Raw genomic sequence first — 24771 nt, 5'->3', positions numbered from 1 at the left:
CTTTCCCAGGCACATTAGCAGGAAACTGGATTAGAAGCACAGCAGCCAGTACTCATATAGGATGCCAGTGTCACCAGCAGTGGCTTAACCTGCTGTGGCACGATGCCCACTCTTGTCAGGATTTTGAGAGGTTTTTCTAACCCTAGCACTGAACTAAAAATCTAATCCCTGATGGTATTCCTTTGGCTCCTTCATTTTATTTTATGTGTTGCTTGGTTGATAATGAATCTAACCAATCATTTGTTCCTGCTCTCTCAACTGCCTTTCTCCTGTATTTTCCAGAAAGCGGACTTAATAAAGAAAGGGGAAGGGCAGGTGTTTGGCACAGCAGATAAGACAGCACATGGGATGCCCAATCCTGTATCAGTGCCACACAAGAAAGTCAGCACATGTCTTCTCTAGAGGTACATAGACAGTACCTGAGAAACATATCTACTCATTCATAGTTCAGTTACAATGCAAAGAGATGTTAATTATGAGATATTTTTTCTTTGTCTTACTATCTACCAGGCAGCTCAGTGAGTGACATAGGATTTGCATTTGTGGACATGGGAATCTATATATCCAGGTGTGGTTGATAAGGAACGAGGATACTCCAAGGATTGCACAGAAAACGCATATTACAAAAATTTGTGCATCGACTTCAAAAATTTCTTATACCAAAGTAAACTTATTATTTGTAATTCAATTTCCATGAACTTTTCAAGTATCCTTATAGTTCTCTGGTAAACATTCTTTAAAAAAATAAATCGAGATTTTTTTAGAAACAGAATTTACTACAAACTATAGTTACCAGTGGTGCTTTGTATAACTGAGCTTTCGATTTCATAAATTAGAGAATTCCCTTTAGTGTGGCACATCTTTTTGCCCAACTCTTTTACTTCAATAAATAAAATAAAATAAAATAAAACAGAATTTTCTTCCTCAAATCACATGCTCTTATGACTGATGACATAGTTAATCTCAGTAGGCCAAAGGGAAATAAAACAGTGCTGATCACACTAGTTTAAGGAAATATATCCAATTAAGCAAAGACTACTATTTATTATGTTTGATTTAGTAAAATTGTCAAAGAAACTTCGAGGAGCAAAAAAAAATTTATATAAAGGAGCAAATGATAATAATTCAAATATTTAGAAATTTTTCTCCTTCCAAATATTAGTTAAGCTGCTATTATGGAGTCACTACCACTATTATCCAGCTTTTCTTTCTAAATTTATTGAAAGAGACTAATCCAAATGATAAATCATTATAGATCTTTAGGCTTAATACAATCCTGCTACCTCTAATCTCGTCTCTTTTAAATTTTGTATTATATATAGAGGAACACTTTAGTTTGTGGAAAATGCATATTATGAAAAACCTGTGCATGGATTTCAAAAATTTATACACCAGAATGATCTTATCTTTTAATTCTGTTTCACCATGAACTTTCTGAAGTGCCCTCTTACAATGATCACACGTCTACTGGAGAAAAACATGAGTTGAACAAAATGAAAGGAAAAAGTCATGGGCTCGATCATTAGAAATATGCACTGTTACATTTTGATGTGTTAAAAGACAATTTCCTGCTGTAACATTCTTTTCTTGAAATGTCCTTTTCTTATTCATACCCTTTCTTCCACTTTCTCAATCCCTCACCTTCTGGGATTGAATCGTCAGGACCACTATACACACCCTCATCAACAGCAGTTTACTGCAGTAGCTAACTGAGCATGGTGGGCTTAGTGAAAGAAGTCAAACAGTCTTCATCATGGCTATCCTAGAGCTTACTGCTGTCTTACCGAGTCCCAAACCATTAGCAGTCGGTCTGAGCCCTGTGCTCAGAGTTGAAGACTCTCACTGACTGTTCCAGGCATCTGTCTACTCATTCTTGCCATTCAGACAGCTGCCATTTTCCACGGCCCAACACTTTTTCTGCTGATGCTTTTAAAGAGTCTTTTCCTGTTTTCTTTGTACTCAATTAGGTTTTTTTTTTTAAACTTTCCTTTGCAAATCCTAGTTAATCTCTTAAAGCCAGTTGCCACACTGACTCTTTGGATTAATCCTTAATGGGAATGTTGATTTCTTCCAGTAGCTAGTTTAAGTCGGACAACGAGGTGTTTCTCCGTTGATAACTGCTGTGTTAGGTGTCTGGTGCTGTCCCTAGGAGGGTGGGGAGAGCCTGACAGGCAGGGATTTGTGTGGGGGCAGGAGGTCATCATCTCCTGGGTCTACCCATTCCTCCATCATCTCTATTCATCAATCTAGTCAGCTCTGAAAAGTGATTCTTTACTGATGCTGCCAACGACTGCACTGTTCTCTCAGTTTCTCCTCAGACGATACGACACCAAACTCTCATGTTGGTGGGAGGCTCAAAGACAGCAAAGGCAACGATTCTGGTATTGAATGATCTCCAGGTCCTACTTGTGTCTACCAGATCCTCACCCCTGCAAGTCTACGCTCACAGCCACAGCTGTTCTCAGCAGCTCAGTTTTTCCCAAAGCTGCAGGCTGGAACAAGTTTTATCTTCTCTCCCAACCATAGCCCTAACTCGGGGGAGGGAGGTTCCTGCTACAGTTTTCCCAGGCTACAGGGCATGGGGAAGACTTCTGGCTCTCAGAGAAATCCTTCTTAATCTGTCCCCTTCCCCCTACATCCTTTTGTTTCAAAGCTTCATTATATAATTAACATGTAGGCTTTTTGCCAGCAATCATCTAAAAACAAATTGTGCTGTTTTATGTGTCTAGATGAAGTTAAAGCAATGAGGAAACTATCTTATAAACATGAAACAGAGTCCAGATTTGGGCTAGAAGTGATTCATCTGAGTCTTCCTTTAGCCACTCCTAACTGTGGGCTCTTGGGCGAGTTATTTCTAAAACACTTCCTCAACTATAAAATAAGACAGTAATAACTTCAGCTTAGGTTTATTGTAATGACCAAGAGGTGACACATGTGAGTGACCTTTGTAAAGGCCAGGCAAGTATCATGGAGGAATATGGAAATACCCCTCTAGGGATGGGTGCTCTCATTTAACATTTTCATGAATGATTCAGAAGAGGGGAGAGAGAAGCAAATGTTCTGGTTTTCAGAAAATCTTGAAAGATGCCAGGTGATCCATTTTGAAAATGTATTGCTTTCTGCTTTTCATTTTTTTAAATTTTTATTCACTTGAAAGGCAGAAAGAGGCAGAGAGAAAGAGAGAGATATCTTCCATCCTTGGGCTCACTCCTAAGTGCCTGCAATGGTCAGGGCTGTGCCAGGCCAAAGCCAAGAGCCAGAAACTCAATCCAGGTCTCCCATATGGGTGGCAGGAATCTAATCACTGGAGCCATCACCTGCTGCCTCCCATGATATGCATTATCAGGAAGCTAGACTGGAAGCAGAAGTGCTGGGGCTCAAACCAGACCCTCTGATGTGGGTTGGGGGCATCCCCAAGTGGTGACTCACCCACTGTGCCAAATACCTGTCTCTCTCCCTCCGCTTTTTGACATTCCAGGATTCTTTGAGAATGCAGCATAGGCTGTATGGTCTTACTTACAGACTCAAGTGTCAAAATGTTAATTCCCTGTGTGGCTTGGGAGACCCAGATCTTTAGTTGAATAGTTGCTTGTAATGCTTTTGCTGAGAACCATGGGTTCTTTTCTGCCTGGGTCAGGCTAAATCTGTGCGTGGGAAGTGCCTGGAGAGCCTGTCCCTGGATGTCTACAAAAATGGCTCTCTGTCCCTTTTCATCAAATTGCTACCCAAATGTCCTCTTACTCACTAGCCTTTATAGATCGTTCTTGCTAAAACAGCACTAACTCTCCCACCCCTTAAATTCTCCCTGTACCGCCTGCACCCTTCAGCTTGCCTTATTCATTTAAATAGCATTTATTCCTCTCGGACACATTGCATGTATTTTTTCTTTATTCACCATCTTCCCCTACATGATATTTAATTTTATGTGCTAACTTGACTGAGCCATGGTGTCCAGATATTTGCTCAGATGTTATTCTAGATATTTATAGGATGTTTATAGGCTTTTGGATGAAATCAGCAGTTAAATCGGTAGACTTTGACTGTAGCTGTAACCCCCCCATAATTTGGCAGATCTCATCCAGTTAGTGAAGGCTGTAGTAGAAAAAAGACTGATCTTGCCTCCCTAAGCAAGAAAGAATTCTGTGTTGAATTTAAAAATTATAATTCTTCCCTGGGTTTACCCTATCAGATTTGGACTCACAAAGCCAACACAATTGCATGAGCCAATTCCTTAAAATAAATTTCTGTGCATACACACAGACACACAGACACACACACACACACACACAGACACACACACACTATTGGTCTTATCTCCCTGAAGAGCCCTGATGAGTACATCCACTTGCATGTAAACTCCACGGGTGGCTTTATGTGTTCATTACTCTGCTCCCAGGCATCTGTCAGAGTCCCCATGCCTAACACTTAGTAGGTACTTAGTAAAGTATTTAATTAGTTGATGAGTTGATTAACTAACGTTATTCCTAGTATACTATATAATCTTAATATGATGGAAATTTAAAATAATTTTTGTTCTTCAGTTTTTTTCCTGTTGATTAACATTTGCCTGAACTTACCCATATTTCAGACCTTTGATTTAACCCATTGCAGGCCTGTCACTTTTTCTGGGGAAAAAAAGTTTGGGGGACATTATGAGCATTTAGTTTTTTGCTGATTTCCTGCCCAATTACAGTTAAAAATCCCCCAGTTTATGCTTAGAAAGCTTGGGTTAAGTCTTTGCATTCTGAAAATTTGAGTAAATGTAAAAAATGTATATGTATAGAGTGCTGCTTCCATCACATTGTGAAACAGCCACAACTTGCTTTTCAGACCTATCTTTCCTTTTTATACCTGACATAATTCTCTGATGCTGAACTAAGTAAGAAATGTTTCCAGAAATCCAACTCTATGAAGCAGGTGGGATTAAATATGAGACGAGATTGATGTTGGCATATCTAGTGATATTTGTTGTCTTCATTCCTCTCTCTACTCCAGGTTTCACATTTCTCAAATCTGAATGTATTCTAAATAGTGAATTTTGACTTTCAATCCAAAACTTCGAAGTGAAAATAAAATGAAGTAGACTGTACTTTTCTTTCAGACAGCTCCAGAAGGTTGAGCATCTGCACATTTTTCCAGAGTCAGCACTGATTATACAAGCCATAAGCAGAAAAAGTGCTGTTTCCCTGAATGCCTGACCAAGAATCAAATCATGGACCTGTTCATGATGATACTGTCTCCTGAATACTGAGTGAAATTAGCATACCAAGGAGAACAGGGCACGATACCTAAAAGGGGGACACACTCTCACACACACACACACAGACAGATAGACATATTTGGGTATCAATCTTCAGTGTATTTGACTTGTTAATTTGAGCTTACCCAATCCCCACAAATCCTGTCCCTTTGAATTTAGATCTATGTTACTTTCTTGAGTTTCTAGTGAGAAGCCAGAATTGAAAGAGAAGGAAAGCAAAAAAAGCTCACCATTGACTATTTCTCGGAGCAGAAGGTGACTAGCAACTGAAAGGAATTGGCCCTATTCCATTTGGTTGTTTAGTTTCAGTTCTGATTACCTACCGTCTCTGAATGTAGGACAAAGAATACTGTACTAGGAGTTAGGAGGCTTAGACAAGTCTTAGCTCTTGATATTTTTCATGTGATTTCCTTCTTGGAAGTCTGCAGGTTAGAAATGTAACTTAAATAGCAAATATCCCAGGAGGAAGAGTGGGCAACCATCTTTCTTCAGTCAAAGCTTCATGGTCTAGGCTTAGACAAGTCTTAGCTCTTGATATTTTTCATGTGATTTCCTTCTTGGAAGTCTGCAGGTTAGAAATGTAACTTAAATAGCAAATATCCCAGGAGGAAGAGTGGGCAACCTTCTTTCTTCAGTCAAAGCTTCATGGTCTACAGTGACATTAAAGGAATACAGGCTTGGATAATGAATGTGGAAAGGTAGGCAGGAAATGGGGACTTCTGGTAGGAATTCATATGTGTAGAACATTTAGTTCTCCTAACTGAGAGGATGTCAGTATTACTGCTGCACCATTCAGTAGGAAAAATACAAGATGTGTCATGAAAAAGATGAACAGTGACCTTGAGAAGCAAAACTCAGAATTAATAGCGTAAATACATTTGGTGATTGGCAGTAGAATTTACATATTCTACATAAAATGAAAGATCCTTTTGAATTCATACTTAAACAAAAAAAATTTCAGTAAATCCAAGAAAGGAGTCAACCTGGAATTACTTCCAAATGCTTTCATAAATTATTTTTGTTGTTGTTGCTCATTTTTCTAAGCAACTCCATGCTATAGCTGGCTAAGATAAATCTGGCACAATGTCCCTGATAGTTAAGGTTTTTGTCTCCAGAAGAAAGGAATCGAAGATAGATTAAAGATTGGTTCTTTGTTCAGTTTCCATGAATAAGGGTGAATAAAACCCTATTGTATTTAGTGGGATATTTATTGGCTGTTGCATAGCTAGGATTTATGCGTACAAATAAAGGGAAGAAAGAGGCATGATATAAAGTCAGTGTAAATTGTAATATAAATTATCATATTTTATTCTCATAGTGATACTTTAAGACAGAAAATAATATTCTCACAGATGAGGACACTGAGGTTCTGAGAGGTGACATGACTTATCTAAAGTCTCAGTGCTGGTAGCAGATAGGATTCAAACCACAGTTGTTTTGATATTTCTTTTTTCCTATTTCACTATGCTGTCCCTTAATAATCCTAATACCACTCATAAGAATCCACTTATTAGGTGCCAGATCCTGTACTAAGAACTTTAAGTGCATCATTCCATTTAATTATCAGAACAAGCCTATAAGGAAGAGGTTATTTTCAATTTAAAGATAAAGAAACATAGATTAGGGCTGGCACTGTGGTACAGTGGGTTACGCTGCCACCTGTGACCCTGGCATCCCATGTAGTGCTGGATCAAGTTCCAGCTGCTCTACTTCTGATCCAGTCTCCAACTAATGCACCTGGGAAAGCGGCAGAGAATGTCTCAATTACTTGAACCCCTGAACCCACATGGGAGATCCAGATGGAGTTCCTGACTCCTGGCTTTTGTCTGGCCCAGCCCCAGTTGTTGTAGTCATTTGGGGGAGTGAACCAGCGGATGAAAGATCTCTTTGTTCTGTCTCTCCCTCTTTGTAACTTTCCCTTTCAAATCAATCAATCAATCTTTTTTTTTTTTTTTTTTTTTTTTTTAAGAAAGAGATTACAGAATTTAAGTGACTTAACCCACATATACAGGACAGCAAGTGGGAGCCAGTGTTCACTTTTGAGCAGAACCCTGGCTCCTGCCATCCATGATGCTGTTTCCAGTGTGGCTTAGGGAACCTGTGGTTTGAACTGGCATGCAAATGGTCTGCTCTTTTCCTGGAGATAAGTCAGCAGGGGAGTGGAGTTCCCACACTGACTCTGTGTACAGCAGGTACATTTTGGGTAGACTATACCTGTCTACTAAGTTGCTTAGTTCAGAAATCACTAAAATTCTTTTTATGCTTTTCTTTTGCAGATACTTACCTGTATTGCTGGCTCACTGTCCACAAGTATTAATGATTGTAAAATCAAGAATGAGACTCAGTACTCCACTGGATATCTTTCAGGCAATTTCTGCTGTCAGCTATGTCCTCCCGGTATGTTACACAAACATCTAAAGATGAAGATCAAAATCAGAGTGAGAAAGAGCATATAATCATAATGAATATGATATTTTGTCACATTTTAAATTTTTTAAAGACTGATTGATTGTTCTGAAAGGCAGGGTTACAAAGAGAGAGGGAGAGACAGAGATCTTCCATCCACTGGTTCACTGCTCAAATAGCAGCAACCTGGCTGGGCCAGGCCGAAGCCAAGAACCAAGAGCATCATCCAGGCACTCACGTTGGTGGCAGGAACCCAAGTCATTGGGTTATTTTTTGCTGCTTTCCCAAGCACATTCACACGGAGCTAGGTCAGATGTGGAGTAGACGGCATTTGAACTGGTGCTCATGTGGGATGCCAGTGTCACAGGCATCAGCTTAACCTGCTGCACCACGATGCTGGCCCCTATTTTGTCACTTTTGATTCTCCTTAATAATTAATTCTCCATTAATACGAGAAAATCATCTATGCCATTATTTTCACAAAACTGGTTTTATTCATTTTTATTACATTTGTGTGATGCGACTACAAATAAATGTAATTTATAATTGAAATGCACCTCTGAAATCAGAAGATTCATTTATTACCTCCATTTTTCATTAGCAAAAGAAAACTCTCTGTGGGTATTAAAGCTTATCATCTCAAAACTGGTTAGGGTATATCATAATGATGGTGGAGTTTTGAAAGCATGGGACTTCTACCCGTAAAGGATATGTCTCAGCACTTCCCTTCAATCAGAAGGTTTCTAAAAAGGCTGTTTGTCCTGGCACTGAAGCCTGCAAAATATATTTGCATTTTTGCAGCTGAATAACTGGATGAACTAGAAAAGCAACGGACAGAAACCAAAAACTTTTAAAAAATGAATATTTTGAAATGCAAACTGATTTCATATCGGAAATCCTTGAAACAACTAGCAAATTAGAAGCTAAGCAAAATGCGATTGTGCTAATTTCTTTCAGTTTGAAGTAGAGTTGACTACATTGCATACAGATATGAATCTCTCTGCTGCATGGTGAAGCCAAGAAGATCAAGGAAAACAACACAAGGGTTTATGAAACAGATCAATAGAACCAAAAAGGATTGTTGTAGGTTTCATGGTTGGCCTTCCAGGTTTCCAGCATTCAAACTGAAAAACAGGTGTGGATCATGCTTGTAAATAGATTTCACATGTCTCTTGACCTTCTGAATGGATTTTAATAACCCTCAAGGAAATATCTCTCTGATAATCAAATCCATTTATACTTAAGCCCATTTCACCTACTTCTTTCCAACCAGGAATAGGAAATGGCTTCTTGTCTTTTTTTTTTTTTTTATAACTTACTAAGCACAATCAATTTATCTCATGAATTGAGATTTTTAACAGGGTTTTAAAACCTGAAATGCAAGTTAAAACAAAGACAATATGCTTTGCATATGAAACACTAAAGGATTTTTTTTTAATCTTTTATTTAATGAATATAAATTTCCAAAGTACGACTCATGTGTTACAATGGCTTCCCCCCCCCATACCGTCCCTCCCACCCACAACCCTCCCCTTTCCCACTCCCTCTCCCCTTCCATTCACATCAAGATTCATTTTCGATTATCTTAATATACAGAAGATCAGCTTAGTATACCTTAAGTAAGTATTTCAACAGTTTGCTCCCACACAGAAACATAAAGTGAAAAATAATAGATGATTTTTTTTAAATGATGATGAAATCAGATCAGACCTATTGTCATGTTTAATCCCAGTGAGAGTCAAGTTGGGAATTGATAATTTCTTTTTTTTTTTTTTTTTTTTTTTTTTTACAGAAGATCAGTTTAGTGTACATTAAGTAAAGATTTCAGTCGTTTGCACCCCCATAGAAACACAAAGTGAAATATACTGTTTGAGTACTCGTTATAGCATTAAGCCTCAGTGTACAGCACGTTAAGGACAGAGATCCTACATGAGGAGTAAGTGCACAGTGACTCCTGTTGTTGACTTTACCAATTGACACTCCTGTTTATGGCATCAGTAATCTCCCTATGCACCAGTTATGAGTTTCCAAGGCTATGGAAGCCCCTTGAGTTCTCCGACTCTTATCTTGTTTAGACAAGGTCATAGTCAAAGTGGAGGTTCTCTCCTCCCTTCAGAGAAAGGCACCTCCCTCTTTGAAGACTAACTAAAGGATTTTTTGTTTGCTTGCTTCTTTGGTTTTTCCTTTGCTTCCATTTAAGAAGTTTTCAAACTTCTTTGCTTATGACATGTGATCTCTCATATGCCATTATTGGAATGTAAGATAAATTTGAATACACGGGTCAAAAATTGGAAAATGTTTACACCTACTAACACAGTAATTGATTTGTAAGAAATTGCCTTAAGAAAATAATCAAAAACAAAGCTATTGTATGCATGATATTTTATTGCAATACTCAATTACTTAAGATTTTCTAAGTACATTTTTGGAGTATTCAAAGGCTAGAATATTATGTATCAATAGAAGTCATGTTTTCTGATATATTTCTAATATAATCTTCAATTATCTAAATCTCTTTTAGTGATTTCTAAGTGATTTGCTGGCTGGCTGGCTGAACTGATCCTCTCTGCTGAATGAATGAGGGGCAACAATGCAGGCTAACTCCTCTTGCTTTCATTCCTCCTTGTTGAACTTCACACTGATCAATGTTCAACTGCTGCCAAGTCTGTTGCTGCTCATTGGTGTGATATTAATACTGAAGTATTAAAACAGAAAAAGCAGATTTGACTTCTAGGGAAACTAGACTGAGTGCTGTGGAGGAATTACAGTAAAGGAGAGCTGCTCAACAAATTGAGGATGAACTAGGTGAGGGCAAAATAAAAATAAAATATTAAGGGAGAAAATCACAAAAAGCTATAAAGCTTATAATAGACTATTGGTGTGTTTAACTTTCATTTTTTATCAAAAAGGAAGGGAGGAAGAAAGGGAGGGAGGAGGGCAAGAGAGAGGGAGTGTGAGAGAGAAAAAGAGAAAAACAGACAAATAGGAAATCATAAGTACTGTGTTACAGGTATAACTTCAGTGAGCAAGAGCCTGGAATTCTAATAACTTGGCTTTACATCACAAGACTGGCTAATGATTATACAGTTATACTTTATGATGTAAAATAAGATATTTACAGCATTTCTTCAGTAATTCCCTCTGAGAAAGGATAACTTTTGGCCATCGCCACGGCTCACTAGGCTAATCCTCCGCCTGCAGTGCCGGCACACTGGGTTCTTGTCCCGGTCAGGGCGCTGGATTCTGTCCCAGTTGCCCCTCTTCCAGGCCAGCTCTCTGCTGTGGCCCAGGAGTGCAGTGGAGGATGGCCCAAGTACTTGGGCCCTGCACCCCATGGGAGACCAAGATAAGTACCTGGCTCCTGCCATCGGATCAGCGCAGTGCGCCGGCCGCGGTGACCATTGGAGGGTGAACTAATGGCAAAGGAAGACCTTTCTCTCTGTCTCTCTCTCTCTCACTGTCCACTCTGCCTGTCAAAAAAAAAAAAAATTGTATATGTGCGGGTGTAAAAAGTTAAGCTTAAGCTTACAGGTTTAAACCTTCCTGGTGCAGCTGTGAAAATAAGACAGAGTGAAGTAGCACCTTGACAGTAGGGACTCCATTTTGGAGCACTTGAGACTCCATTCTGGGAAAGCACCCCCCCAACCGTGAGACTGGTCTGAAACTATGATCTCAAATGGTTGGACAATAGCAGTGCACTACATCACCCTTGGCAGAGCACAAAAACCCCCTAGCATGATTGCTCAAGCTTAAAAGTAGAAAGGTTGCACCTGGGTTACCTGGGCTAATAATGAAGATGTGATTTGTCTATGCCTTAAGATCATAATTGCTGATTGTAAGATTTTAGCAACTGCTTAGCAACCGTGTATTCTCTCCCCTCTCCCGATTTTGCAGTTTTTGCCTTTATAAACCCTATACTTTAGTTCCTCGAGGCTCCTCTGTTCTTGTATGTTCAGAGAGCCCCAACATGTTGGATCAATAAATCTTTAACCCTTTGCTGGTTGCATGAGAGAAAGTCTCTTGGAGTCGTTCCTTGGGCGGTGGGCGTTTTCGGACCCTAACAAACCAACGGAAAAGGAAGACCTTTCTGTCTGTCTCTCTTTCTCTCACTGTCCTGCCTGTCAAAAAATTAAAAATTAAAAAAAGGATAATTTTTATTAACTGATCAAAATGTCCTTATCATATCTCTATACTTAATAAGAATTCTACAGTACACAGCAAACATACACACACACATATCTTTTACATATACATATACTCATACATATATAAAGTAATGCCATAAAATAACAGGCACTATCTCAAAAATAATTGATATGTAGGTATTTTTTATCTTTCCTTTTCTAAGTTTTCTATAATAAGCATAGGCACAACTGTACTCAAAATATGTATTTTAAAGCCTCATTTTAAAGAAAACCGCCTTTTTTGCATTTTTATAAATTTAGGTTGTATATGCTGGAGAACAGAGAGAATATGTGATCGGTGGTATCCCTATCATACTGTAGGTGTTATGCTAGGCATATTAAGCAAAGGTAGTTCATTAAGGAGGTTAATTCATTTAGAAACTGGTATAATATCACTAGCAAGAAATGAATCTGTACTTTGGCTCTGTTTTCTTTAAAATAGTACTACAATGTTATGTAACCCTCAAGCATTATATTTGAATTTTGTTCTGGGTTTCCATGGGTTGCTAATTTTTTTTCTATTAACAGACTATTGTCTTTGTTTACTAGAATATCATACATGTTTACCTTTAATTATTTGCTTATGTAGAAAACCTTTATCAAAAAGAGAAGTGTGTGCTTATTAAGAAATTTGTGTACCTATGAAACAGTGTAAGTCACTTTTGCTGTAAATGCAAGTAGAGTGGATTAGACTTTGCCTATTTTTACAATTAATTATATCATTAGTAATGAGCCATAATTAATGCTTTTTTATACTTTCCTTTGCATTTTCAGTCTCTTTCTTCTTCATTCTTTCTCTCCTCACCCTAATTTATTTTGCCATACAGCACAACTGTCACCACTTTGACATCATATGTTTATTTGGGCATTGTCTGCCTCTACCCTGGTAAGGTAAAAGCCTTAGATACTAAGACTCTGTTTTATTTCCTTTGATATCTCCAGCTCCTAGAAAGCGTCTAGCACACAAAAGGCATTTAGTAAAATAAATAAATGAATTTTCCAGAAGAAGGCATTATTGAATAATGCTTAGTAAAACAATATAGTGAATAATTTTATTTCGAGGTAAATGAAAACAAATGTGAATATTATTTAAAGCTCTTTGTATTAAGGTAACACACCTGATAATATTTTGTTATAGATATGTTTGTGCCTGTCATCAAAAAATATTTTGTCCCTTAATGGAGAAGGGATAGAAAAGAAGGGGAAAGAACAGGAAACTGTGAACACTTGTGCATGTTTGAGAGCAATGCAAGAGAAGTATTATTATCTTCATGATTTGCATAATGAAATTTAGGCTTTTAACAACTAAGTAGTTTGTTAAAGATTTTTATAGCTACTGAAGATTTGACTGAGGTCTTGGAACTTCAGATGTCTTTTTCCTTAAACTGTGCTTTCTGTTACTGTTACTGCTGAGGGACCCCTGGGAACTTGTTCCACTCATAAAAAAAAGTATAAGGCACATGAGCAAACCAAGAAGGCAGTATTTAGCAAAATAGTTTTATTTTAAAGAGCAAAGGGGTTAAAAGAGCAGAGCGAAAGCTCCCAGGAAAGCAGCAGGGAGGGGCTTTTTCAGGAGGAAAAAGCTGTTAAAAACAAGTGATCTGGGGTTTTATACCCGCTGGAAAGTTTGTACAAGGTCCTTTAAGGATTTCTTGTGTGGTGAGCTCATGCTGCCTTCTTACCATCCATTCCACCCTTTTGGTGGTGACTGTTACAGGACAGAGAAAAACTTCTATCTTGGGGCCTGTCAGCTGTGAGCTGTGTGTCTTCACCTTTCTCTCGAGACTGGTCTAGGACAACTCCAGCCACCTGGCCTTCTGTGTGACCACTAAGCAACAAGATTGTTCATGTCTCACTTATTATCACACTTGCTTTCTAGCTCAGGCCAGTTTCCCACCTAGATTGATAAGATGTTCGCCTTTACTGGAGGGGCCGGTTTGCTCTCTCCACCTTTTTGCCATTCCCACTGTGGCTCTTCTGACCCGTGTGTTGTTTAGTACCCAGAGGCCACGCTCCTGACCAGAAAACCCACTCTCGACCCTGAAGTGCCAGCTAGCTCCTTAGCTGTCTGCCTAAGTCTAACCTAACTTGGCTTGCTTTCTTTTATCTATAGTACCAGGATTTGTGGATGTTAGAAAGTAGACTAAGAAATGAGGACAAAGTTAATCATTACAAATTAGCTCAGTAATCTCAGTGGCCACAGACAGCCACCTCCACCTGCTCGCCCCTCAGAGAAGTTAATTGCAAAGACATTTCTTCCAAGGTTTTTGGTCATTCTATTCTTCCCCCTTTTCAGACGTTCTTATTGTTAACTGTCCTATTTCTGTAGATAGATCCCTGTCCTCATTCTTCTGGCTTTGACTATGGGAGACTTTGGTTCTTGACATGATTTTTACAGTAACCTTCTCTGTTGAGATTATATGTCATTAGCCTAATAACTCCCCCACCCATTCTGATTTACAAGGGTTTTATTAGCATCTCTGCAAACTTCCCATGATGTTACTTGACCACTTTATGTTCAAACGCTTGCCCCAATTTTATTCTTGGGCAGGCACGAAGAAAAAGGCTGATTGTACAAGCAATGAGGGCAAACCAGACTGTGAGCCCTGCCAGGAAGGGGAGGAGTACACAGACAAGAGTCATTTTTCTTCTAAGTGCAGAAGATGCAGTCTTTGTGATGGAGAACATGGTGAGTGTCCTAAAAAAGCAATGGAAAGAGACCAATCCTGGTAGTTTATGTGGAACCTTTTATAACACAATTTGAAATTGTGGTGCTCTGTTGGCATAAAAAAGGGGCAGAACAGGGTTGGCTGGGACAAAGAAGGACTGGATACTGAGCTCATCACTGATCTGGCCATTTACGAGACAAGTCTGGGCAATTCTATCAGATGTACACAAATGACTAAGTATGAGCCCTGTTCACAGGGTTCATCAGTTGCAATGAAAACCACAGAAACTGTTATTTTCCTGTTTGATGTATGCTTGTGCCATGGTTCATGGCTATGGCCAGAAGAGCTCAGAAGCCTACAGCTACAAGGAAAGAAACCCATGAGGTGGGTGGGATGCTCCCTCTTTGGGGTTTGCTTTGTTCTAGTAATTCCATTTGTGACTTGACTTTTCATGGAAGTCTCAATCTATTCTGAGGTTCCAGATTAAAATATCACAGAAGTATTCCCAGTTTTGACATTAACAGGCCTCTGGATGTAAAGCTTTTTTTATTCCTATTCTTGTTCTAAAGCAATGCTTTTCAACACTGGGGCTGCATTAGAATTGCCTAGGGGGTTGATAAACTGTCAGTTTGGGCTCCACCTCGGAACATATAAATGGAATGTCTAGATAATGGCTTGGCATGGGTCTGATTGAGTCAGTCTAGGGTAGAGCCTGGCTACTCTGCATCTCCAGCAAGCCCTCAGGTGATGCTGATGTTGCAAGGCCAGATTCTGAGCAGCAAAGCTCTAGACTAGAGGAACAGAGGAGCCATGTGTAAGCAATGGTGGAGGTGGCCTTGCTTGCTGGATTATCTCTCCACTTAAACTCTGTTAAATGACTGCTGGCCATTTCAACCAGGGGTCATCTGTTTAGAGTTTACATACTGGGTGTACAGGCAGGCATTTGGCAGAGCAGTTAAGACACCTGTTAGGATGCTTGCATCCCATATTGAAGTGCCTGGGTTTCACTTCTGGCTCCACTCCTGATTCCAGCTTCCTGCTAATGCAGATCCTGGGAGGAAGCAAGTGATGACTCAAGTAAGTTGGGTTCCTGTCACCCACAAGGGAGAACTGGAATGAGTCCTCAGCTCCTGGCTTCGACCTGGCCAAATCCCAGCTGTTGCTGGCATATGTGAAGTGAACTAGTGGATAGGAGACAGGATAGCTCTCTCTCTTTTCCTGTCAAATAGATAAAATAAACATTTAGACACTAGTTGTATTACTAAAGGGTTATTAAATGACTGTTGAAATGAGCAATGGATCTCAGAAATTCATACAGCTGTTGGTCATTATTTTCATAGTCTTTATAACTAGCTAATGATGATGATGATAAGCTATAAGTAATATTTTGAAAACTGTTTTTCTAGGCTTAGAAGTGGAAACAGACTGTACTACGATCCAGAATACCAAGTGCAGATGCAAATCAAACTTTTTCTGTAATGCTCTTAAATGTGAACACTGTGATCCTTGTACCATGTAAGTTTTTGTCTTTTGTGATTAAAATACTAGATATACCTTGAGAGATGCTGTCTTCCTAGAGGGGAATCAACACTGACAGTCAAGAATCAGGACTGATTTCCCACCCAAGCAACTAGGTGACCATTTGCTCATTCACACATTATCAGATGGTAAACATTTTTATTGAACACTTCTTGTTCATTGAACATGTCCTATGTACTTGACACTGTGCTGGCTGCTTAAGCTAAGGATGTGAACAAGACATGTGCCTGGCATTAAGGTCCCACTACAGAAGCAAAGACAGTCAAGAAAAGCAATGGATACTGTGTGTGAATACCATGTGGCAAATGTCACAAGATACTTCTGCCCAGAACATTACAAGTTATACAGGAAAACCTTCCAAGTCTCCTTGAGAAAATGAGCACATGGTTTGAGTCTTGAAGGAAGGAAAGTGAAATAACAGGTGCATGAGTAGGGAAAGCTCATGATAGAGTAACAGCAGCTACACAAAGACAGAGAAAGCTCTGGGGACCAGGATACTGGGCTAGAGGGTTGGAAAAGTTGAGAGCAAGCCAGGGCCAAATGAGGCAGGAATTCGTCCTTCACACTACAGAGGTTGGCTTTGACCCCAAATTAGAACGCCTGACTGTGCACCTCACTTTTCCACTGATTACCTGCTTTAGTTTGAACGGATCACTTAAACTCCCTGAGCTTCAGTTTTCTTCCTCATAGGATACAAAAAACAAACAAACAAACAAACAAAAAAAAAAACCTGACTTGTTTTATTTGCCTCATTTCTGTGAGGATTAGATTGGGTTACATGTATTGTAAAAAGTAGCCTTTTGCTTTGTAAGGAGTTTTTGTACAAATGTAAACATTTTGAATTACTGTTTGTTTGCCTCTCCTAAAAGTTGTAATTTATCTTGGAAAATTTTGAGAAATTCATATAAGAAGCTTAAGAAGTAGAGAAATGAAACTTTACATCATGTTGGCTAGAGAAATTATTTATGTATAGCTGTCTTGTCACTTCCCTTCTAACCCGAGATGATGACAGAGTCCTGGGTAGGGAGTAGAGGGTAAGGGATAAGTCAGATAATAATGAGTTATTCTAAATAATTCATAATATTGTTTAATTTTCTTCTCAACAAAGCCCTCTGAGGTAGATGGTACTGTTATCTCCATGTTACTGATGAGCTAATAGACTTATGGCAGTTAACTGACCTCCCAAGCTCACCTTGTTAGGTACTGGACAGGGGCAAGCCATGAACTCAGGTAACTCAACTATTGACTGTCAGTGTTTGGATGTCTAAGTAACATCCCACATAAGCCTCCTGAGCCTCTTAATTACCACCTGAATCTACAAGCAACAATCTCTAAGCGCTGGCTGAGTAGCCTCTCTAGGTACCATCAAGGGCAGTGGTTATTATCTGGCTGTCTTACTGTTGTATGGGCCCTTTTTGAAATTGCTGTAGTATGTTTAAAACTCAGGTTATTATCAAAATAAGTTTATTTTTGTGTCCTTTTCATCCTCTGTCTTGTCACTATTTTATTACCTCCCTTTAACTCTTGATACCATCGGATCAGCGCGGTGCGCTGTCCGCAGCGCGCTGGCCGCGGCAGCCATTGGAGGGTGAACCAACAGCAAAGGAAGACCTTTCTCTCTGTCTCTCTCTCTCACTGTCCACTCTGCCTGTCAAAAACAAACAAACAAACAAACAAAAAAAAAACAAAAACATAGTCTACTCCTGAAGATAGTTTTTATCTAATCATCCAAATTATGTTCTTAACTTGCACCAGCTTTAGATGCTAATCTATGAATATTTGACGGATTATGTTTGTCAGAGATGCAATGTTGAACAAAATGGTCTTTAATTTATAATGCGCCACTGAAAATAACTGAGGAATTAATCCACTAGGCTCTTTGAATTTCCTCTGTATTTTTCCTAGGTGTGAACATGGAATCATTGAGGAATGCACACAAACCAGCAACACCAAATGCAAAGAAAAAGGTAATTATTACTTGTTGTGGTTTTTTTCTCCTTCCTCCAATCCTGGTAATAAACTGAGATTTTAAAATACTTGGGCTTACAAGAAACTAGCCAAAAGCAATTTGGCAAGTGCCAAAAGCAATTTCAGAACAGTCCCATAGAACAATAAAATGGCCAGACAATAGCTACTGCCCATGGCAAAATATGAAGAAAAAATAATTGTTTTTGATTATTTGAGAGTACTTTGTTCAATGATTTATTAAAGATTTCTTATTTTCATGTACAATGTCCAATGTTCTAATCTACAGGTTCGACTACAGGTTCGAAACATCATTTATTTTGGTTGAGTACCCTGTTACTGATTCCAATAGTTTTGGGTGAGTTCATATTTTATTCAAACCACAGATGAAATGACCTGGAAAGCAGATGCTCACAATTATTTCCCTCTCTCTCCTATCTAAAAGAAAGCTCTCAGCTAGGCAACTTTGTCTGTTACATTGCTAATTTCCTTCTAGTGCATGCAACCCTGAGAGTTGATAAGAACAGAAAATACGGCCCAGCTACTGTTTCTAAGCAGTGGTTTGGGAGCAGTGAGTGGTATTGCCAACCTCCCTTTACACAAGGGTTGTCTGCAGTAGCAGAGTTGGCCAGAAATCACAAGTAATCATTCCTTGTTCAAAGAAATGACCCCACGCATAAAGAGACCCAAGGAGGAAGGGCCTTTTCCAGAAAAGCATTGCAGGGGATACTTGATAAACTTGTCCTTCTCTGTGCGTCCTCTCCCCTGACCTTACTGCATTAAAAAAAATTATTTTGTCTTCTTAACTGAGAATACTGCAATGACACATTTTATGCAAGAGCTATGAAGTCAGCTGATAAGCCAAAATTGAATATAACTCTAATTAGTCTAGATAAATCCCCTTATATCATTCATAAAATTCAAAGTTGCACCAATTTTCGGTAACTTATAAGTATCCAACTTTCCTCTTGTTTCTTCAGTTTAGTGGACAGTAAGAGGTTACCAAGCTTTTAGAGATTGTTTAGCTGAAAATATATACTTGATGTTTAAGCACATCTCCCATTGATTCCAGGGCATACACTCATTGACGCTGCATATCTGAGTTATTTTGGAATGTGTATACTGGAATTTCTGAATATTAGATGTTGCCATATGGCAAACTGTTTTCTACTTTCCATGCCCTTAGTTATTATGCCCAACTGTGGCCATGCCTCTGTGCTGAAAAGTGAATGGTAGTGGCCATACCAGGCTAGTGTGTGGTAATTGAACAATGTGGCCTATCTCCAGAATGCTGGACTCAGTGGAGTGTAACATTTGTAAAATTAACACAGTGCTGCCTCCTGTGGTATCTAACTGCATCAACATTCAATGACTTTGTTCTTTCTTCTTACACTTCTCAAATGTGAAAGTGTTTCCCACAAACCTGAGACCTGCCTCTAACAGAGATTTCCTTGATCTTTCAGGGCTGAGAAGATACAAAAAGCACAGAGATGGAAAGCATGGCTATGACAAATCTACAGCCTTAATTCCTGTAGGTGTTGACAGATGCATCAGCTTTAAAACAAATAGAGAAAATAGTAGAAATCATTTTACCTGTTTCCTTTTAAAATTTCTTTATTTTTTTGAAAGGCAAAGAAACAGAGAGAGACAGAGAGAGAGAGACTGCTCATATCCACTGGATTTGTAACCCAAATGCCAGCAACAGCCAGGGCTGGGCCAGGCCAAAACTAGGAGCCAGAAACTCAATCCAGGTTTTCTACATGTATGGCAGGAAGCAGCTGAACCATCACCGACTTCCTCCTAGGCTGTGCATTAGCAGGAAGATGCAATCATGAGTAGAGCTAGAACTCAAAGCCGGGCACTCCAATTCGGGATGCTGGTGTCCAAGAGTGGCATCTTAACTATTAGGTCAAATGCCCACCCCTGTTACTTTGTTTAAAGCAAATACTTGTGTTTGTGAGTGCCTGAGTTAGAGGAGCATTAAAAACGGATCAGAGGGTGGGGGAGGGAGAGCACTGTGGTATAGTAGGTAAAGCTGCTGACATGCAATGTCAGCATCCCAAATGGGTGCCAGTTTGTGTCCTGGCTGTTCCACTTCCAATCTAACTCCCTGCTAATGGCCTGGGAAAAGCAGCAGAAGATGGCTCAAGTACTTGGGCCCCTGCCACCCACAGGAGAGACATGGAAGAAGCTCCTGGCTTTGGCCTGGTCCAGTCCTGGTGGTTGCAGGATTCTGGAGTGAACCAGCAGATGCAAGATTCTCTCTCTCTCTCTCTGTAAGTCTTTCAAATAACTAAATAGATCTTTAAAATTCATGAATCATCAGATGCTGCCTACTTTATATGTAACCTGCTACACAAATATAGGAATCAACAAAGGGGGAGGTGAGTGCATGGAATGCATGTGGAGTAAAGGATGTGACCAAGCTCCATGTTCCACTTTGGTGTTATTCTTGCAGAGAGATGTCCTTTCCCTGATCACAGACTGAGTATTCAATTCCAGGGAAAAGAGATAGCTGTTCAAATCCAGTAAAATGGCACAACTCAATTCTCTCCACCCGCCTGTTGTTTTTATCTCTCATTGTATCTTTTTCCAGCACAACATCAAGACATTTCAAATAACAAAATATACACTGGAGAGAGAGACCAGTTCCATTTAATTGCATAATGATTTTCTCATTTGGGAGCAGGACTCAGTGGGAATCAGAATTCTTTAAAACCATATAAGACAATTTTTTTTGATTTGTGCTATTTTCTAGTGTCAAGAGAACAGTTACTCTGATGAAAATTTTAGAATGATACTTTTATTGTTTATTTTAATGAATCTATATGAAAAAGGGTCTTAGCTCATTCTTTGAGTACAATAGCTTCTGTAGTAGTCAGCTTTTTGTTCCTACAATGAAATACCTGTGGCAATTAACTTTACAAAGAACAGAAATTAACTTTTGCTCTTGGTTGTGGAAGTTCGAAGTCCAAGAATGGATAAGCTCCATGAATCAGACTGGCAAGGACATTTTTTGCTGGCCGTGCTGAGGTGGCACAGGGCACACATGGCAAGAGTTCCCTGTGTGTGTCTGTGTCCATGTCTATGTCTGTGTGGTCTCTTACAAATCTACCAGGATTTATTAATAAGGGGCTATACCCTAAGGACCTAATCCAACCCAATCATTTCCCAAAAGCCACACCTCCAAATGTCATAACTGCATTAAGTTTCTGCCAACTTAGTACCAAAAACTGATGAATTTTGGGTTTAAATGTCTGCATGAGTTCAGGAGTCACATCTTGTTCAAACCATAGTGGGTTTCTTGCCTGGCTAAAAAAATAAGCCAATATTACTTAGAACCTTCAAGAATCCAAATTTGAATGGGGGAAAGAAGCCTTCTCAATGACTTTGTCTAGTTTACTAATTGTATGCATCAAAGCAGCTAATTATATTTCCCTCAGAATTAAGGAAGAATTAGAAGCTTACATTTAGAATATTCTAAATTCTATTCTCTCTCCTTGCCTCCATCTTTTTTTTTTTTTATCTCCAGGAAGGAGTGCCAATGAATTTCTCAGGTAAGCTTTTATTATTTTAATTCTTAGAAGTGGTTTCCTTTGTAGTAATAGACCAATTTTAGAGTAAAATAATATTGCTAATTTCAGTGGCACATTCTGTGATCTTGGTTTTCCTTGAACTTATAATTCTTCCTGGGCTTATCAGGTAGTTTGTTTAGATTTATAGCTAGTAGTAATAATTAAAAAATAAATCAGGTAGTAATAAGATGCTGTATTGTAAGGCTTAAGAAAATTTTCTGGCTGGTGCCGTGGCTTACTAGGCTAATCCTCCGCCTGCGGCATCGGCACCCCGGGGTCTAGTCCCGGTTGCTCCTCTTCTAGTCCAGCTCTCTGCTGTGGCCTGGGAGTGCAGTGGAGGATGGCCCAGATCCTTGGGTCCTGCGCCCGCGTGGGAGACTGGGAGGGGCACCTGGCTCCCGGCTTCGGATTGGTGTGGTGCACTGGCTGCGTTGGCCATGGGGGGGTGAACCAACGGAAAAGGTGAAGACCCTTCTCTCTGTCTCTCTCTCTCACTGTCCACTCTGCCTGTCAAAAAAAAAAAAAAAAAAAAGGGTCCTTTTCCCACTTTCTTCATTCGTAGATGAGAAGGGAAGATACAGAGGTATTATGTATCCTATCAAGGTTATATAACAAATTAGTGTATGTTTCAGGAATTGAAATTGAAACTCAAGGATATTTTTTGTTTTTGTTTTGCCCTAATCTTCTATTTAGATCTTTTTTTAAAAAATTATTATTTATTTGAAAGAGTTACAACTAGAGAGAAGGAGAGGCAGATCAGAGAGAGGTCTTCCATCAGCTGGTTCACTCCCCAATTGCTGCAATGGCTGAAGCTGTGCCTATTGGAATCCAGGAGCCAGGAGCTTCCTCTAGGTCTCCCATGAGGGTGTAGAAGCCCAGGGATTTGGGCCATCTTCACTGCTTTCCCATGCCATAGTAGAGAGCTGGATCGGAAGTGGAGCAGCGGAGGCTCAAACAAGTGCCCATATAGGATGCTGGCTTTACCTGCTACGCCACAGCTCTGGCCCCCATCTATTTAGATCTTTAGGAGTTGACTGTATTCCTATACTCTTAAGTACTATATGAAGAGAAATAGACATTGTTTTCTATAATAGGAATTTCATTTAGAAAAAATTTTCAGAAAATGTTTTCTGTTTTTCAGATGTTGATATTAGTAAGTATATCCCTACTATTGCTGAAGAAATGAAAATAAATGAAGTTAAAGAATTTGTTCGGAAGAATGGTGTTAATGAAGCCAAAATTGATGAGATAAAGAATGACAATATCCAAGACACAGCTGAACAGAAAGTCCAGCTGCTGCGTAATTGGCATCAGCTTCATGGGAAGAAAGATGCATATAACACTTTGATCAAAGGTCTTAGAAAAGCTAATCTTTGTGCTCTTGCGGAGAAAATTCAAGATATAGTCCAGAAGGACATTACTAGTGACCATGACAATTTAGATATCAGAGATGAAAAGGAAAGACAAAGCTTGGCCTAGAGTGAAAAACAACTAATTCATTTCTGTGTATGTAGTCAATGGAAAGAAAAAAAAAAGTGTGGAAAAGTTCTAAATACCTGAAGGTTGTAAATATTGCTTAACTTTTCACTGGATGTATTTTTTTCATTTATTAGATTTCTAGAACTAACATATGTATAGGTTTTGAAGATACCATAATTCTTCCTTCAAGAATGTTTGAAATCTGTTGAGAATACAGATATAGTCAAGAGTAAGTGTAATGGCACATTAAGTATCTAAATAGAAGTGTTTGTAAAGGAAAAAATGATTAGTGCCATGCTTTAGTATCTAACCCAGGATTCTGTAGGTATGAGTGTACACAGTGAATGTCAGCACTAATGTTTATCTACAGGCTGTTCTCATTGTATGAGTCAATAGAAACTATGACCTTTTGTTGCAGTGTCTCAGTTACTGAAAAGACCTTTGCCTCTAAATTACCTCTCCAGCTTCACGCAGTATTCTAGAGATTTTATCATACTTATAAACTCTGTTTACACTTCTGAAAAGAGTAAATTCAGGCAGTTTGCATATGTATTTGAATGCATTTAATAAGATACTACCTCAAAGATCTTTGCACGGGTTGTTGGTATTTTACTTTACAATACTTCCACTTTGAATTTACATGGAAAATAGATTCAATTGTAATACTTGAATATTTTATATGTGTATGACATTTTACTGGATTAAAATCATCTGGTTTTAGGAACTGCTCTTGTCATTCCCTGAAGATTCTCAGAATAAGCCCCTCTCCCTACCACTACTTTGTTACTTTTATATTTAAAGATCTCTGAAAACTCATATGAAATGTGAATTTTGATAAATATTATTTATACTTGTATACATGTATGATGAACTGAAGATAGTTATAAACTGAAGCAACTATCAGACCAGCCTAAAGAACATCCATGAATGGAGAATTTTTTCCCTTGTGTTTGGAAATCTAAAATATAGGTAAAAATATTTAATTAAAATAATGCTTTTGGAATTTCTGGTTATCTCTTCATTGATGGGGGCTTGCATTTTGTTTTTCATTTCTTTTTTTTTTTAATATTTATTTATGTATTTGAAAGAGTTACACACAGAGAGAAGGAGAGGCAGAGAGAGAGAGAGATAGAGAGAGAGAGATAGAGAGAGAGAGAGGTCTTCCATCCGCTGGTTCACTCTCCAATTGGCTGCAACAGCCGGAACTGTGCCGATCCAAAGCCAGGAGCCAGGAGCTTCTTCCAGGTCTCCCATGTAGGTGCAAGGGCCCAAGAATTTGGGCCATCTTTCACTGCTATCCCAGGCCATAGCAGAGAGCTGGATTGGAAGTGGAGCAGCCAGTACTTGAACTGGCGCCCATATGGGATGCCGGCACTGAAGGTGGCAGCTTTACCCGCTATGCCACAGCACCAGCCCCTGTTTTTCATTTCCTTTTCATTAGCCATTACTAAACATAACCTGTTTATCATCTTTAATGCATTCTTTGATCTCTCAGGAAGTACTTTCTTTCAAAAGCCCTTTTAGTAGTTTGATAATTCTTTCAATAGGTTTTTACTGCCACAAATAACTCTTGCAAAAAGCATATGGTTGTTAGATAGGATTATTTCCAATAATTCCAATAATTCCAAAGGATGGAATCTGGATAAGTACAAAGTTTAAGGAGTAGGCTTTATTATTTATTAGTAAGAAAGCTA

General features: G+C 39.0%; 1 protein-coding gene across 1 annotated transcript in view; it reads left to right on the top strand.

The window, feature by feature from the left end:
• The window catches only part of FAS (Fas cell surface death receptor), a 29856-nt gene extending 5776 nt beyond the window's left edge, over positions 1-24080 (top strand). Inside the window, 8 exon segments of the mRNA NM_001081995.1 lie at positions 7537-7657; positions 14402-14539; positions 15926-16034; positions 17964-18025; positions 18313-18381; positions 19487-20299; positions 21556-21580; positions 22740-24080. Of these exon segments, the coding sequence (NP_001075464.1) occupies positions 7537-7657; positions 14402-14539; positions 15926-16034; positions 17964-18025; positions 18313-18381; positions 19487-19710 (723 nt within the window). The 3' untranslated portion in view covers positions 19711-20299; positions 21556-21580; positions 22740-24080.
• The last annotated feature ends 691 nt before the right edge of the window (positions 24081-24771 follow it).

The sequence above is a fragment of the Oryctolagus cuniculus genome, chromosome 15, assembly GCF_964237555.1.
Source record: "Oryctolagus cuniculus chromosome 15, mOryCun1.1, whole genome shotgun sequence".
Lineage (NCBI taxonomy): Eukaryota > Metazoa > Chordata > Mammalia > Lagomorpha > Leporidae > Oryctolagus > Oryctolagus cuniculus.
The sequence above is the reverse complement of the archived record's forward strand: the minus strand, read 5'-3'. Positions and strand labels throughout refer to the sequence as shown.